The 17,839-nt window shown below is 39.4% G+C and overlaps 2 protein-coding genes across 2 annotated transcripts; one reads left to right on the top strand and one right to left on the bottom strand.

The window, feature by feature from the left end:
* Window positions 1-4,613: 4,613 nt before the first annotated feature.
* On the top strand, window positions 4,614-6,305 carry LOC124265365. Its single transcript, XM_046700141.1, has 2 exons — window positions 4,614-4,906; window positions 5,379-6,305. Exons 1-2 carry the CDS (start codon window positions 4,709-4,711, stop codon window positions 5,709-5,711), a joined length of 531 nt encoding a protein of 176 aa, XP_046556097.1. The 5' UTR covers window positions 4,614-4,708; the 3' UTR covers window positions 5,712-6,305.
* Window positions 6,306-7,618: 1,313 nt separating this feature from the next.
* Window positions 7,619-8,611, bottom strand: LOC124265383. The gene is made up of 2 exons (XM_046700156.1): window positions 8,395-8,611; window positions 7,619-7,996 (listed from the first exon to the last, which is right to left on the bottom strand). Exons 1-2 carry the CDS (start codon window positions 8,407-8,409, stop codon window positions 7,619-7,621), a joined length of 393 nt encoding a protein of 130 aa, XP_046556112.1. The 5' UTR covers window positions 8,410-8,611.
* Window positions 8,612-17,839: the final 9,228 nt, after the last annotated feature.

The raw sequence follows: 17,839 nt of genomic DNA, 5'->3' as shown, positions 1-17,839 counted from the left end.
CTTTGAAATCGGCTAAGTACTATGCTAAGTTGGATTGTAAACGAGGGTTTTGGCAAATTGAACTTGCTGAAAATTCCAGAGACATTACCAGTTTTGTTACTCATAGAGGATGTTACAGATTCAAGAGATTACCATTTGGTTTGAACCCAGCATCAGAGGCTTATCAGAAAGCTATGACTTATGTTTTTCAAGGTAAAGAAGGTCTTGAGAAATACATTGATGACTTGATCTGTTATGCAGAAACAGACTACAATCTGACGTTGAATAAATCAAAGTGTAAACTTGGACTAACAGAGATTGAAGTGTTAGGAAATGTTGTATCACCTTCAGGAATTAAGCCTAATCCAAAGAAAGTACAAGCAGTAGAATAAGCTTCCCCACCAACGAATGTGTCAGAACGTGCAACTATCTCATGAAGTTTGTGCCTAATTTTGCAGAATTATGTGAGCCATTGAGAAAGTTTACTATAAAAAAAAAGTACTGTCGGAAATAGAAAAAAACTGTTTTTAGGCTGTTACTCTGTATCCCTAAAATTGACATAATTGCAAATAGCATATGTCGAAATAACCCACTTCGGCCTAACTGGGCATTCAATGGGATGCGTAATAGGATATCCAGAAAAGCATGTTTACTCGTAAAATCAGGCAAAACTGACATAGCTGCTGAAAACAATAGATCAGACTAAAGATGGCAATTAGGTTGCTCAGCCAGGTATGACGACGGACCGTCGACTCACCTGGCATGAAATGCACGTGCTGCCTACAGAAGGGGTCATCTCAAAGATATTTTGTGCTTTTTCATGTGTGTTGACTATGTCTCATCTACTGATTAACATCTTACGTGTCTTTCTTTCATAAAGTTTATGTTGAGATATGTAAGAGAGTATGATACCCGAAAACCATAGAAACGCATCGTAGTATATAGGTGGCATGACCACCCGAAGATCGACAGGACTGGATATTATTTGTAAATTGTTATGACGTGCCGTGTACCTCCCCAGTATAATTGCCTTAAATGATTATCTTATCTTAGCTGATATCTCTATCCCCAAGCCCGACCCCAGGTTTTGCTTTTGAGGCGACCCCTCCTATCTGTTTCTTTTTATAGTGACAGTGAGACTGCATGGTAGCTACATCCTTAATAGTTTCAGCATAAAAGTTATTATTATTTACGTCAGCTACCGTTTATAATGAATCTACGTCTAATTTCAAATTGGGCATTTAAAAAGTGTCCGTTGTAATACAATATCGTCGCACACTAATTTGCTTAAAGCCATGGTCTGTTCCAAATAAGTCTTTATGGACTTAGAAAAAACCCGCATTGCTCATTTCTGCACTAATTTCCCCTCAGTAAAGTCCTTTTTCTCCGTTTCCCTACCTTTCTACCACTGAGACTGTAGTTAGGCCTAACTTAGTTTTACAGATATTTCACACTTGCACATATCAACTACATAAATTGTAGAGATAAATGCGAAAATACAGGTTTTTCTATTTCCGTCAGTACTAGCTAGTATTCCGTGGAAATGGGATGCTCATGTTGAAACTGCATTCAATACTTGGAAGAAAGCTATTAGTAAAAGTGCTTCTTTAGCATACTATGATTTGAATGCTACTACAGTTCTCATCACTGATGCTAGTCCAGTTGGTCTTGGGTCTATATTGTTACAAGAACAGTCAAGTGGTCCCATGAAAGCGATAGCTTTTGCAAGTCGTTCTCTCACTGAAACAGAGAGGAGGTATTCACCGATTGAACGTGAAGTGTTAGGATGTGTTTGGTCAGTTGAACATTTTCACAAATATCTGTGGGGTAGGAAGTTTGTTTTGCAAACTGATCATCGTCCTTTGATTCATATGTTGACTCAACAGAAAACTGTACAGTTACCTCCACGCATTCAGAGATTTGCTTGGAAATTGCAAGGGTATGATTTTGACATTGTTCATTTTCCTGGAAAGAGTAATATTGCTGACTTTTTGTCTAGACAACCTTTGTCATCAATGAAATCTGAAAATGTTGCAGATCTTTATGTCAGGTCTGTGGTTGATACTTGTGTTTTGGATTTCAATTCAGTTTCACTGGATGAGTTGAAAGATGCTACTATGCATGATTCAGAGCTTGTAAAAGTAGGAAATTCAGTTGATTCTGGAATTTTGAATTGTGAAAGTGAATATTTTAGATCCAAGATGAACTCTCTATGTTTGAATCATTATTGTTGAGAGGAGAAAGAATAATTGTGCCAACTGTGTTGAGAAAGAAAATTCTGGACATTGCACATGAAACTCATCAAGGAATAGTCAGGACAAAACAGTTTCTACAAGCACGATTCTGCTGGCCGAAGATGTATTCAGATGTTGAACATTTAATCAATAACTGTACATCATGTGTATTGAATCAACCGCTACATAATGGTACTCCTTTACAACCTGTTGAACATGCGCCTGAAGTTTGTGTACGTAGCAAACATTGTGCGTGGAAAGTTAGAACCGACATTCAACAATGTGAGACATGTTATCTTGCATAAGAAACAGAGAGAAGACTGTTTCCAGATTGTTAATTGCAACACTGGAGTGATCACTGTCAGAAATGTGAAATATCTTAGACACGTCCCATGTATGGAAGGTTATTCAGAGATATAAGAAGACACCATCCAGGAACTGGTGCCTCGAGCTCCGAATATACATGTTACACTACCTGCTCCAGAGCAACCTAAACCTGTTGACGCTGGACATGGTGAGACAGAACATTCAGATGTTGGTCCAGAAGTACCAATGTTGAATGATCTTAAGGTTAGAGAACCACGACGTTCGCAGAGAATCAGAAAACAACCTGAACGATTTCACGACTATGTCTTGAAATGAACTTTGAACTGTCATCGACTATATCTGAATGACTGAAAGAATTGAGAACTGGTTTACTCTTAGATTTTCTGTATAATATGTGAGGGGAGGTGAAATTGGGTTTAACGTCGTGCTTGAGAATATTTCGCTCATATGACGACGTGCATGCATGGGTGTGTATGTGTATGTGCGGCTGCTTGTACTAGCCCAGACTTAAGCTGGTTTTATAGTGCTAGCCCACTGAGATACCATGCCGCAGTGAAGCATGAATACCCCACTCAGACACATTATACTGACTCCGAGCCGACCAGTCCTTGTTGTACCCATTAATGCCGAGCGCCAGGCAGGAACCAGCAAGTACCATATTTTAACGTCTTTTGGTATGACGCGGTCGGGGATCGAACCCGCGACCTTCCGCTGTCCGGGCGGACGCTCTAACCACTACACCGCGGAGGCGGTCTCTGTATAATATGTGGGTGTTGGGGTAGCCTAGTGATTAAAGCCTTGGCTCGTCACGCCGAAGACCCTGGTTCGATTCTCCACATGGGCACAATGTGTGAAACCGATTTCTGGTGTCCCCCGCCGTGATATTGCTGGAATATTGCTAAAAGCGGCGTAAAACTAAACTCAGTCAGTCAGTCAGTCAGTCAGTACAATATGTATATAATATATCAGGAAATCAATTCTTTGATATTGGGCTGGTGTTATTTTATATTGCATTATTTCGTAAATATCTTGTCATTGGTGAATTGAATGTTTGGTGTTATTTGATATTGCATTATTTCGTCAATATCTTGTCATTGGTGAATTGAATGAAAGTATGTTCACTGTATCAGGTATCTAGTAAGAGTAAACATATATATATATATTAATACAACATTTATTGATAAGTTATATAGTTTCATATTAACATTTTACAGTTGTTGAGAGAATGATCAGAACCAGCTCGTTAGTGAAGCGTGTGAATGATTAAACATGGGAGGAATGTAGCATAGTAATATTATACATCATGTGATGTAATGTGATGTGGTGCGTGGCGTACCGGATGCTCTGGCTTATCGTAAACACTTAGTTGTGTTGTCTCTCCTCCTGGGAACAGCAAGTATTGCAGTGAAGGACCCATAGAACACTACAGTACATAACAAGGTGTACAGCTGGCTATCGATACAGATCATAGAGTTCGATCATTGTTAACTAAATATCAATCGATTACTTTGAACTTTGACAAAAAAACAGAAATATCTCAACGAAATGAATATATTTCACATCACTGGTGAGTGGTGACATATTTTTGCATGGATTATTAACAAAACAGCGTTCTGAACATAATTTAGAAGCAGACATGAATAAAGTCCCAATTTTGTAAATCGTGTGAGGAAATTAAAACTTGTTTTCTATCACAGAAGTTAATGTACGAAATTATCGAGAAAACAATTTCCATATCGGTAATTAGAAATAATGTTTCTTATCGACGTTATTTCCTATTATCGATGATTTAAGCCAGTCTTATTAAGGTGTGATGTTATTCTCTGAGGATCATAAGTATCACTGACGTGTATCTATAATGCATCACCACAATGAAAAATCCGAATATTAATCATTTGCGAGGTGTATACAGCCTTTGGTTAAATTTCAGATCCGTGCAAGTTAACGCTTGTTAAGACAAGAAAGCATATCTATGTGTCTGAGTTTTCGGATCGTGACACAATTTCATCGTATTGTTGGTAATTTAAACTATAAGTTGGATGAGAATGAATGGATTTAATAGAAACAGACATTAGGTTCGTTGCTGACACAATGGTCAAACAAGATTAACTCAAGCAGCACATTTCGGATCCATAGAAAAGTTTTAAACTTCCGTGTGTCGCAATGATATGGATCTATTAATACAGTATGCTTCTTCGGGGATTGTTAAATGCTCGTCACTAACAGTCAGTGTCACGAAACGTGCAGGCGCTGAGAGGTGGCCAGTAGGTATCCATCGTACAAGGCGTTTCATCTCAAGGACACGACGGTTCTCTGACATGCAAACGATGGGGGCTATTTGCTGTTGTTTCAGAAGAAATTACAAGGTAGGATAATTGGCTTTATTAATTAATCTAAAAACTTAACGAATATATATTTGGAGTGGCTATTCATGAAAGTACATTTTAAACACACCTGAAGATTTGGCCACAGTATCCAGACAAGAAGTAAAGCGGAAAGAAATTAAAAGATCATTACATGTATATGAGACATTGACAGTAACAGTGTCACTTTATATGGTTTTGTGCACTACTGTTTAGCAATGGTAGTGCTTGCCGAGCAGGACCTAAAACCCGAGGACCTAGTACTTATGGCCTAAAATGACAATCAAACATAAATTGAATGAGACATTCACATAAACAGTGTCACTGTATATGGTTTTGTCCACGACTATGTGATAATGGTAGTACTTGCCGAGCAGGATCTAAACTTATATAACAGTTTCCCATGTTTTACTGCCGAATTACATGCAATATTGGGTTGATCATACTTTATCAGAACCTTTACTGTATATTCTAGCCTGTCCCTTCAAATACAGACTGGCGGAATCAGCTGTCGGAGGAAGAGAAGAACGTTTACCTGACAGAGAAGACATTGCTGCTTGTGTCGGAGAACCTAGGGGAAGGTTGGAAGGCGGTGGGCGTCCGTCTAGGGCTGACTTATGTGTGTGTACAGGGGTGCAAGATGACTCACTCTACCTGTGTGATGCAGATCTTTGTCATGTTGAACACGTGGAGGAAGAAGGAAGGTCAGGAGGTTACAGCCGGGAATCTGATGATGATCCTTCAGCAGAGTCTACAGGTGTGCAATATAGACATGTGGGGTGTCGTTGATGTGTTGAAGGAGCACTGATGATCTAACTCACACCTCAACTCAACGTATCAGTGACAAAAACGATGTCCGATGCAAGTCACTATTTTGACTTATACCATACGTTCCGAAATATTTTCAGGTTACCACAATTGACTAGACTTTGCATATATTTAATAACGGGTGGGACAGGATACGCTCACCTTCGCAAACACCTGGTATCATCACAATTTCATACTCATGCATAAACACATGCTGTCATCGTATCGCATGGTGATAATCACTTGATTGTCTGGTTCAGACTCGATTGTTTACAAACAAGATCGTACAGCTAGAATTCTGCTGAAGCTTACACATATTCATGAATTAGTCACAATCGTATAATCGACTCTGCTTTTAGCCGAGATTTCTTATTGATGTGGAAATGGTTTTGTCGCTTCTGTTTATGAAAACCAGTAGTTCATTATTTGTACTAAGGAATTATAATGTTTTTTGTTGTTATGATCACAATTAATGTTTGTGTAATATTTTCCATAAGATTCGGATTCAGAACTGCTTTGGTAACATTTGCTGGTAACTATTGCTGTTTCAGATACTCTTTGTACCGAACAAGGGCAAGTCTAATAATAACGTAGAGCACAGGTTGTCGGGATAACATTAAGTGGATCATCATTAAGAAATAAAAATAATGTCTGGGCATCCTTTATTGTCGATTTGATGATGACCCCGACATGTTATAGAAACCCAACTGTTGATCTTGTTAAAAGCCTCTCTGAAGTGTGAACGAGTAAGTTTGGTTTTACGCCGCGTTTAGCAATATTCCAGCAATGTCACGGCGGGGACACCAGAAATGGGTTTCACACATTGTACCCATGTGGAGAATCGAACCCGGGTCTAACCATTAGGGTACCCCACTGCTCCACTTCTCTGAAGAACTAAACTTCGGTTAATATACCTATTGACAATTTTCTACACCCTTCATCGACTGATGTGTGTTGCATTTATGGCAAACGCGTTTCAGGTACTAAACGGTTACTGCTGATGTGTTGTAATAACGAAACAGTTTTAATTCATATTGCCTATTTACATGAATCCAGATCCTATGGTTTTAATCGGATCCCTGAACCAAGGGCGCTTCTGTTTCAGTATAGAATATTTTTGCTCGACAATATAGTTTTTGTCAGATTAAATGCATTTGACTAAATTAAATATTTGGTTTGTAGCTGTAACAAATTGTGAATTATGCTGGTTAGAACATTTACTTCATATCTGCTATTTTGAAAAAGAAATAGTATGTATTCTGAATGACGTACATGCATCCATGAAGTATATTTTGGGTGGCATCATGTACAGTGCGTCATCTGAGTGAAGGTAATGAGTTGACTCCTTGTACAATGTGGAAGATCTTGGTTGCATTGGTTGCTGAAGTCCTGGATCTAAATCACTCATATCAACACGGAAAGCCATTGACGTTGACATTGACGAGATAAACCAAAACAAACAACTGCATACTTTATACTCAAAATACTCAATATCCGTTTCTGAAATGACATTTTATTTCCCGATATGTCTGTAACTGACACATTTTGAACTTTGGTCACATTAGCGTCTTACAATTCAGAGACGACTTTAATTCGAGTGAAGGTTTCCGTAAATATATCAAATCATAGTAACAAATGTTCACCAGCAATGATCACTAAACAGATGCAATATCTTTTGCCCTGAACCCAAATTAGTTCCAACGTTAAATGAATTAGTTGTTGGACATGAAACCAACCCAAGTGAAAATCTGTATATATACACACAAATAGCAGCAACGGGAATTTTGCAACAAGTTAGTAACTTCATAACTCAGACCTAACTTAACACAGGAGATGATGAGTAATAGGTATCTCTTACATAATTAGGTTCCATTGTACATGTTCTTCATGCATTCAGATGCGACGCAGTCAATGGTCTTGAACAAATGTGATCCTCATATTTGCAGCGCCTACCAGTAATATTTGTGTGTGAATAATAAGTAGTGTGTTGAAAACACCTGACTCATCAAGCATGTCCACTGTACAGGTATACACACTCTCCTGGAGCACATTCACCAGCACGTCCACTGTAGCCTTCCCACCCTCCTTCATCCTCCACTTGTCCAGCATACAGCGAGGCACCTTACACCTCTGTACACAAGCATAGGACAGTCCCAGTCGGAGTCCGACCGTCTCCCAACCTTCACCCAGGCACTCCGACACCAGCAACACAACTCTCTCCGTCACAGGAGCCATCCGTTGTTCTTCTGTCAGATGACTGGCCCAGTCCTCTCTTGAACACTTGTCCTGAAACAATGATATGTTCATTTTGAGAAAGGAAAATGTGCTTTGAAGTAAAATTAAGGGCAATGAAATCTTCAGCACATATTAAGTTCGTATGATGCAGTTTTGAAACAAATGCGAATAACTATTAGTATCCGAAACTTTGTAATTGTGACAACTGATTGTAAATATGAACATATCACGTTTAAGTCATTCATAACACTCAGGGCTGTTATTTTCCTTTGGCTGATTGTTGGAGTTGTTATGTTGTCTTATAATTCCTATTCAAGATGAAGGTTTTTGTCGTATGCATGTCCACTACAATGACACTTATTTACATGTTAAACATGATATAACAATCAGTAGAATTATAATTGTACAGGGGTAGGAACATTCTGTGCTGTATTCTACACTCAACTTACACCACGATCCGGCATTTCATCTGTTATGTCCTTCCTTGTAGTCTCCTCTTCCAACACATCAGTCGCATTCAAAACCTGTGATGCAAGGGAGGTAATTATGTCTATGTCTCTTGGTAAAGATTGCTGATCATAATACAAATGATGCAAGATGTGCACAATACGACCTGCATTGCACAATGTTCGATACGCAGACAAGGGGAAAAAGATTGATCAAGCATACACGTGTTATGATGGTGTTATAATAGGTGATGCTGGTATTTGTTTTGGCTGAACCCGGATTTAAATATATGTCCCTGTGACGTGTACTCCGTGAAGATATTCGGATCCAAATTCGGATCCTCGGTATGTCAGTAAAAACTCTGTATGTAAAACATAGGATATCATCCTATATTCTGATGTATACATAAAGCTTTTATGTCGTTGTAGTTAAGTGTAACAATCAGTAAGTATTTCAGAATGGACAGAGAGACAAGATGAACAGACACAGAGACAGTGGGCGTTTAGACACATTTAGGTTTTCGGGTAGAGACACATTTGCGTTTAAACAAATTACGGTACTTGTTTTTGTTGAACGGGGATTAACATATGTGTCCCCGTGACGTGATTGTGTGAAGACCTTCGGATCCGAGGTAAAACAGTGAAGACTCTGTATGTACAACATATGATAGAATCCTCAATTCTGATGTTTACATAAAGCTTACCATGTTATTGTAGTTACGTGTAACGATCAATTAATAGTTCAAGGTGGATAGTAAGTCAAATACATATTTGGACGTTTTCTTACATGTACGTACATACAAATTACACGTCACGCAATCATTGACTGAATAAGTATGTCAACAACGTACCTGGTGACATGCTTGGTTACAGCATATAAGCCACTTAAAAGCCATCATACATAGCCGACCAAATGAACAACAGTTGTTCCGTTCCTTCATCCTCCCTGTGTAAGACCACTGAGTCAACTGAGAGAGCGACGTAGCTGTCCAGTGTTGGTGTCTCAGTGGACATGCGCCGACTGGGGTCTGTGAAATGCTTGTGAATAACTCCACTGCTCTCATTGGTTGAATCATTCTTCGGATCCACCAGCTGACGTGCATACAAGAAAACCTCTTTGAAGAGGACTTTTATTAAGTCGAGTGTTTTGAAAATATGGATACGTGTTTTGAAAATATGGATACAATTTGATGGACATTCATAAAAACTGCCGGAACATTGAAAGGTTTTTCAGGTGCTTATTGTGCTGGACAGATTGGCGGTTATATACACTCAGGTCAATAAGTACATGTAAATTCAAGCACCATATTTGTCGGATTTCCCAACTGACTGATGGTGCTTAGACGGGTCTTTGAACTGCATATACATAATCCCAGGGCTAAAATATTCTTCGGATCCGCCAGCTAATCACAGCCAATCTATAAATATCTGTTGTGATAACACGGATGGTTCATGACAGTGATATGAACAAGGATCAACAGGATGTTATCTCATCCAAGCACCATATTTGGGCAGTGAAGTACATGGACTTGATAATACAGTTGATTTGGTTTTGTGAAGTGAGTGGATGTCTTCCATTTACTACTTTATATGGTCAACATATAATGCCATGACAACTCGTGCCAGTGACAATTTCAATTAATTCCTATTCTGATGGGGGTTCTTGACTTCCCGACAACGCCACGTGACACCCCCACTCCAACCACACGCTTTTAAAAAACAAGTAAAACAAGCAAACCAAAAACAAAAAGAAGATAATAAAAAAAGTCAAAAAGAAACCCAAAACGACAAAACTACCCACCCCTCCCCAACAACACCTCCACCCCCCTCACAGTTACTATTGGAGACAGCTATATGCTGGAGGGTTCTATGTCCCTTGTGATAATGTAATCTCCTGTCACCTTATTTGTCGGATCGCGCTTATAACTGACTCGACTGCTTTGTATCTATATATTGTAGTTTTTGTTTAGTGTTTTTTAATGCACTATTAGATACTCAGTTGATGTCTCTGTGTCATACCATATGACAATACATATGAAGTCTAATTTCCTATACCCGTGAAGATCCGGGTTAGAATTGACCTTCAATATCCATGCTTGTCGTAAGAGGAGACAAACGGGATCGGGTGGTTGGCTCGCTGACTTGGTTGACACGTGTTCAAATTCGTAGATCGATGCTCATGGTGTTGATCACGGAATTGTCTGGTCCGGACTCGATTATTTACAGCCCTACTTGGATAACTGTGGCAATTCTAGAGCTAATACATGCACAAAAATATTGCTGAGTGCAGCGTAAAGCTAATCTCACTCACTCAGAATAATTCCTAATAAACTATATTGTCCCTCATGTCGCTATACATGTCTGCCTTCGTGGTGTAGTGGACAGGGTGTCTTCCTGGAGAGCGGATGGTTCGTGGTTCGATCCTCATCTGCTACACATAGAAATACACTAAAAGACGGCTCTTGTTGTTACTCTGTTGACGCTCGGCATTTAGTTAATAAGCACCTGTTGGTTTACTGTGTGTGACTGGTGTGACCATGTTACACTGTGGCATGGCGTCTAAGTGGGACAGTACTGCAAAACTGAAATCACTCCGAACTAGTAAGATGAACACGAGGACAACATGGATCGTTATCCGCTTAGGACATTGCAGCAACTACTTTGCTTGTTCCAGTCAACATCTTCTGAGGAATAGTTAATTTGCAGCTCATGGACTGGTTGCAAGTGTCAGGCTTGCGACAACCGTCGGATTGAACTGTGGAAAAACTCGGATTTGCAAAGTTGGGATCGTATATCAAGTCCTGTGTCATGTGTTCTGTTGTAATTTCGGATCGTGTAAATCGTTGAGCTGCATGAATTGTTTGTCAAGAATTGTTTGTCAGTTGTTCAGCCAACTGTCCATGAAAATGATTCTTTCACCGTTAACAAATCTAGTTTATAGTTTACAAACTATATATGTTCACAATACAAACAATGGGTCCGATTTTAGCAGCAATCTGAGAGTTGTGAAGAAATCCCAAAAATATCATTTTACCTTCCTCAAAGCATTTAGAATCTCGGGATCATCTCCATACCCCCGAGACCACTCCTTTGCAAATAATGCAACAAGGATGCATTGTCTAGAGGTGAGATGAGTTCGAGTTACAGGGCCTCTCCACATGCGTGTATATGTAATGGAAGCACTAATGTTTGTGAGAGTAATTTTCGGATCAGGTTCACATGTGTTGTTATCATCGATCATTCGTGAAGGTCACATGTGTAATTTCTCGGATCCTCAACACCAGAGCCTGACAACTGATAAAAGCTACCGATACGATAGCAACAACGACATATTTGTTTAAACACCTTAAATATTTTTTTGATAAATACCCTTCCGCATATTTTCAAGAACAAAATACTCATTATACATGATGTTTTATTCATATTCTATGACATAAAGTATAATTATATATGTAAGCAATATATCAATCTAACACTTATATACAGGCTACGTATACATTTATATGAAGAATTTTTGTAGCTATGACCTCAACAAGGGACACTATTTGAAGGCAATTCCTGTTGTTCCCAGTGGTGACCTGACATATTTATCGCTGACCAGCGTAAAACCTGTCACTGACATATTGTCAGAATGTTCGGATCGTCATTGCGGTGACACTCGTGTAACTGTTATACACAGCGAGAGGTCAGAACTTAGCAGGCGTATCTCCAGTGTTAGCAGGCGTATCTTCAGTGTTAGCAGGCGTTTCTCCAATGTTAGCAGGCGTATCTCCAGTGTTAGCAGGCGTATCTCCAGAGTTAGCAGGCGTATATTCAGTGTTAGCAGGCGTATCTCCATTGTTAGCAGGCGTATCTCCAGCGTTAGCAGGCGTATCTCCAGTGTTAGCAGGCGTATCTCAAGTGTTAGCAGGCGTATCTCCAGCGTTAGCAGGCGTATCTCCAGTGTTAGCAGGCGTATCTCCAGTGTGTAATATTTCAGCCTCAGCAGCAGGGAGATGTCCATGACACAGCTTCACAAGCTAGATACAGACAAACACTCACACGGACACACAAAGGATCACTATCTTTTGATGGAGGAACAACAACGTTTCTAAAAACGTAGAGTGTTTACTGGTCTCTTCTCATGACCGTTATAGTAACATGCTGACCTGAGTTTATCTCACACACATATGTTTCTTATTCGTCACAACAGAAATCCCACCATGGATACAAGGTGTGAATATTTCTCAATATGATAGTGCTGAAGCCATCCTTCCTCATCTGTGTACGAGCATAGAACACTCATGAATAAGGTTCTCATTAGGAAGTGAAGCCGGTAGATATGATATCGGCCCATATAACAGTGAAGAGAAATATATTTGACCAAAATATACTGAGTCAAAAAAGAAACTTCACAAATGTAATTTAAAAAATAATGAATAATCTTTCTCTGATGATACATCCATGTATCCGAAATGGGATCCCTATCTTTCGACTCTAGAAAAACGTTGGCAAAACCCACTCAAACCCATCCATTCGTCGTGCAAATGGCGTTAGTGCCAAATCAGGTTTTGCACGTGCAGTCGATCACGTGATCTTCGCATCGAAGTTTTCTTCATATGCACGTGTTTGCATTGGCCTCAAGAATTGAAAAAAACCTTTTAAACCACAGTTCTAATCGTACTTGAAATGCCACGATTGTCAAATGTGCAACGTGAACGTGCCGTTGGCATATTGCAAGCGGGAAGATCGGTTATTGACGTCGCAAGACCAATGGGATGCAGCCGTCGTACTGTGTATGACTTGCAAGGTCGTCTACAACAAACTGGCACCACTTCTGATCGCCCAAGGTCGGGTCGTCCACGTGTGACGTCACGAGCAGAAGACCGTCAAATCGTCCTACGTCACCTACGTGACAGATTTCTGCCGACTACACGAACCAGGGCTGAGATGTTTTGAGGTCGACTGTCCTCACAGACCATTCGAAATCGGTTGCGGGCTGCCAATCTCCATTCTCGACGTCCATATCGTGGGCCAATATTGACGCCGTTTCATCAACGTCAGCGTCTGCTGTGGGCCCAACGTCACCTCCGATGGACCCAGGGAGACTGGAATCGAGTCGTCTTTAGCGATGAATCCAGGTTTACCCTCAGATTCGCGGACGGTAGGCATAGAGTCTTGGTTTAAGAATAAAACCATTTATTTCTGCCCCCGGCATTGAGCTAGTAAATATAGCTCCTTCCCGTCTTCTTTCTTCTCCTCCTTGGCAGTTGGTAAGGCCACAAGTTGACCTAACATTAACAGCATTTACAAAAAGCAGAAACTAATGAATTACAATATAAACAAGAATATAATCAATTAAAAAGTAAATATAATACATACAAATCCTTATTTACAGATGGGTCTAAGGATGGTGGTGCAGTTGCTTGTGCCACTGTCACTGGATCCAGAACTATCTCTTCTTGATTACCAGGCGATAGTTCTATTTTCACAGCTGAAGCAAATGCCATATTAACAGCGCTTTAATATATTAATAAACATCCTAAATATAAACAACATATTTTTTTTCAGATTCTCTTTCTTGTCTTCAGGGTATTACAAATCTTTCTTGTAATCATCTACTTTTATTACAAAATTATTGAATTATATAATGATCTTGCTACTGGCCAATACGACATCGTCTTTTGTTGGTGCCCGTTTTTATATTGTATTGTCTTCGTAAATAGAATAGTTTTACATGTTCATGCTAGTTTTAGACTCCATCTGTGATACTCTAGTTATTTTACAGTCCTTCGCTGACTGATTCTTTAGCAACTTTGATTAATTATTTATATAAAACATTTCTCGTCACGATATGGCTGCAATATTGCCGATGTGACGATAAATCATAACTCACTCACTCACTCACTCTTTTGTTGGTTACCCAGCCACGTTGGCATTTCTGGGAATACAATGGCCGATCTTGCTGCCAAGGCAGAACTCAACAAATCTGTGACACCACTTCTTATTCCATATTCAGATTATAAAGCTGTCATCAGATCTTATATCCGCGATCTAATGCAGAAGAAGTGGGACACTCAAGTAGGTATCAATAAACTACATGAAATAAAACCCTATATCGGTTACACTTACTTGGGTTGTCAGTCCAGATTTGAAGAGGTCATTATACGACGATGTCGTATTGGCCACACAAGATACACACATGAGTACCTATTGAAAGGTGAGGATCCTCCGTTTTGTATCCCTTGTGATGAAAGAATCACGGTCAAGCATGTCCTGCAGGAAGCAAATGTACTGTAAGTCCCCATGGTCCCTAGTATGGTGATCTACCTTCAGTCGTTAGCAATCTATAGCCTGTTTTGATATTGTATTGTCATGTATAGTTAAAATATTTTAGATTCAGTTGCTAGTTTTATATTTATATCTGTGATAATCTAGTTGTTTTACTGTCCTTCGGTGACAGAATTTTATAATTTAATTGTTACTATACAATGTATTTATATCTTGATTTAGTCACGATATGGCTGAAATATTGCCGATGTGACTTTAAATCTTACCTCACGCACACTCACTCAATATTTCATGTCGTGGCAAGAACATGCACGCAATAAAAGGCAGCTACAACTCTGCCTTAACAAAATCCAAAAATGGGCCAATGAAACTGGCTTTAAGTTTTCAAAATCCAAAACAAATTGTATTCACTTTTGTCGTAAATACAAACCACACAAGGATCCAGACCTATCTTTAGATGGTACTCACATCAAGGTAGTAGAAGAGGCCAAATTCCTGGGACTCATATTCGACCGTCACCTGACATTCTTACCGCACATAAAATATTTGAAAACCAAGTGCTTGAAGGCTCTGGACTTACTAAAAGTCGTTTCAAATACATAGTGGGGAGGGGATCAGACTACCCTTCTTCACTTGTACAGATCTTTGGTTCGCTCTAAACTAGACTACGGCTCCATTGTCTATGGTGGAGCCTGCAAAAGCAATTCAGAAAAAATAGATTCTATCCACCACCAAGGCCTGAGGCTGTGCCTGGGAGCTTTTAGGAGCTTTTACGTTTAAATCAGTCCAATCCAGCATGCAATTGTGTTTTCAACCCTCTCTGTGAAAACTTGTTTCCTAAACTGCCAAACCTGGTTGCACCACTTGGAATCAGAATTCAACCACACACATCTGCAGCTAAAATTGATCTCAATATCATAGCACCTTACCGACTCCTGTCTTCACCACCCTGGCAGATGGTGAAACCACAGGTCGATCTTACCTTCACTAAACTCAAAAAGTCCGAAACAAATCCTTTGGTGTTCCAGCAGGAATACAACCAGTTACGGTCCAAGTATGACACCCATAGATCCATTTTCACAGACGGATCCAAGGATGAGGGCCAGGTTGCCAATGCTACTGTCATTGGATCTAAGACTTTAGACATCTAGAACTTTACAATGTGACATCGTCCTCTGCTGGTTGCCGGGTCACGTCGGCATAGCAGGTAACACAAAAGCCGATGCTGCAGCAAAAGCAGCTCTTGACAAGCCTTTATCTCCACTGCTGATCCCGTACAGTGATTTCAAACCCACTATCAAAAGCTATACTCAGGACCTCATGTAAAAAAGGTAGGTAACTCAAGTAGGAAGAAATAAACTGTAGGAATGGATGCCAACACTAGGTTATACCTACTTGGGTTGTCACTCAAGACGTGATGAAGCAATTTTACGACGATGTCGTATTGGCAACAGTCGGTTTACTTATGACCATCTGCTGAAAACGGATGGGGATGGATCCCCCATGTGTGTCTGTTGCGATGAGGTTTTCACCATCAAGCATATTCTGCTTGACTGCGTGGACCTATCGTCTGCAAGGGATTCACATTATGATGCAACAAATCTGAAAGATCTGTTCTCCCGCGTGAGGGCTCATCTGATAGTGAACTACCTGAAAGAAGTTGATCTGTTTCATAAATTGTAACTGTGTAATGTGACTAACAAATTGCTTGCCTTCAAATGTTATGCTATGACTCTTTCTGCTTTTAAATGACAATGAAATGAATATATGTTTCTGAAATAAAACTCATTCCGAGTATGTACTTAGAATGTTTATTAATGCAAACTTGTTCTCGTCACTATATGGCTGGAATAATGCCGATGTGACGTAAAACCCAACTCAACTCAACTCAATACAATATCTTCTTTGACTGGCATTTTAGAAGTTGGGAAGTACAATATTGAACAAACATGATAATGGATAACAAATCAATTTTCAATACAATATTCCTTGCAGCTGGTTCAGAAGCAGGGTATTGTAAACATCATACCCTGTTCTTGCCCAACAATATCGAATTGATGACGGCTATCATGGTTGGCAACATATGCGTGTATTGGCAACAATTAATGCATACTTGTGTACAAGTTGCAGCGAGAAAGCATTTCGTATTTCAAGATTTACATGTTCTTTTGAGCATTTGATGCCTGCAATGTGATTTGCCTACGTGCATCATCTTGAATAGCAAGAGCGGGAATACAAAAAACATCAAAATGGAAGTTGTCGAGACATATATTGATGGATTTGAAGAATGATTAATGCAATCACCTATTTTACCAAGCCGAATGCATTTCTGAATATATAAGTTGATATAATGTTAAGTTGCGTTTCAACTCAAGCATAAAACCACTTCAGATATGGCGCCCATCCTTCAATGAATTCATCGTGTTCTCACAAAGACAAACAAACTGAAGATACTGCGAGACATATTTGACGTTTAATTTGACATCCAAAAATGTGTTGTTATTGTCATTTTCAAGTGATCTCTATGGCACATGGATGCCTTCAGTTGATGAGCAGGACTAGTCATACTCTTGGCGTGGATGGGGTGTGGGGAGTGGTGGTGGTGGTGGTGGTGTGTGCATAGGTAGGAAGGGTCTGATGTTTGTCGAAACAAGTCATTGTCCATGTAATTCTTTTGAAACACAGTGCTCAGATTGCTGAAAAAGAAACAACTTCACAAGGTAAGAATGGTGCTGTCTGAAATGAACATATTTTACAGAAAAAAAGTCTCATAGTAAAGAAAAGAAAATATAATGAAAAGGTGCCCTGAGACTTTCTTCATTTTCAGAGACTAACGTATCTGCAGAGAGATATTTTTTTGGAATTGCTGTACGCGTGCAAAGATTCTTATTACCCATTACTGACATGCTGCTGAAAGTGTGTGTGACAGGACTTTTTATTTCCCCGAACACCATAGAGTGTCAGACAAATATTTCATTTGCAGTGTAAACATTATCTCACCTCTTTTTTATTCTCCTAAAAATTACTTACAGGAAGGTTTTATTATGGAATTCCTAAAGTTTTATTATAAGGGGATATTGCAAAATAATCTAAATTAAAGCACAATAAGAAGAAATTAATAGTTCCATGCAATGGCATTTAACCTCACTTCTCTTCTCTATTCAAATTCATGAAAAAT

Source organism: Haliotis rubra, unplaced genomic scaffold (assembly GCF_003918875.1).
Source record: "Haliotis rubra isolate DU_JTF1 unplaced genomic scaffold, ASM391887v1 Scf1211, whole genome shotgun sequence".
NCBI classification, from domain to species: Eukaryota; Metazoa; Mollusca; class Gastropoda; order Lepetellida; family Haliotidae; genus Haliotis; species Haliotis rubra.
This window is presented reverse-complemented; position numbering and strand designations above follow the sequence as displayed.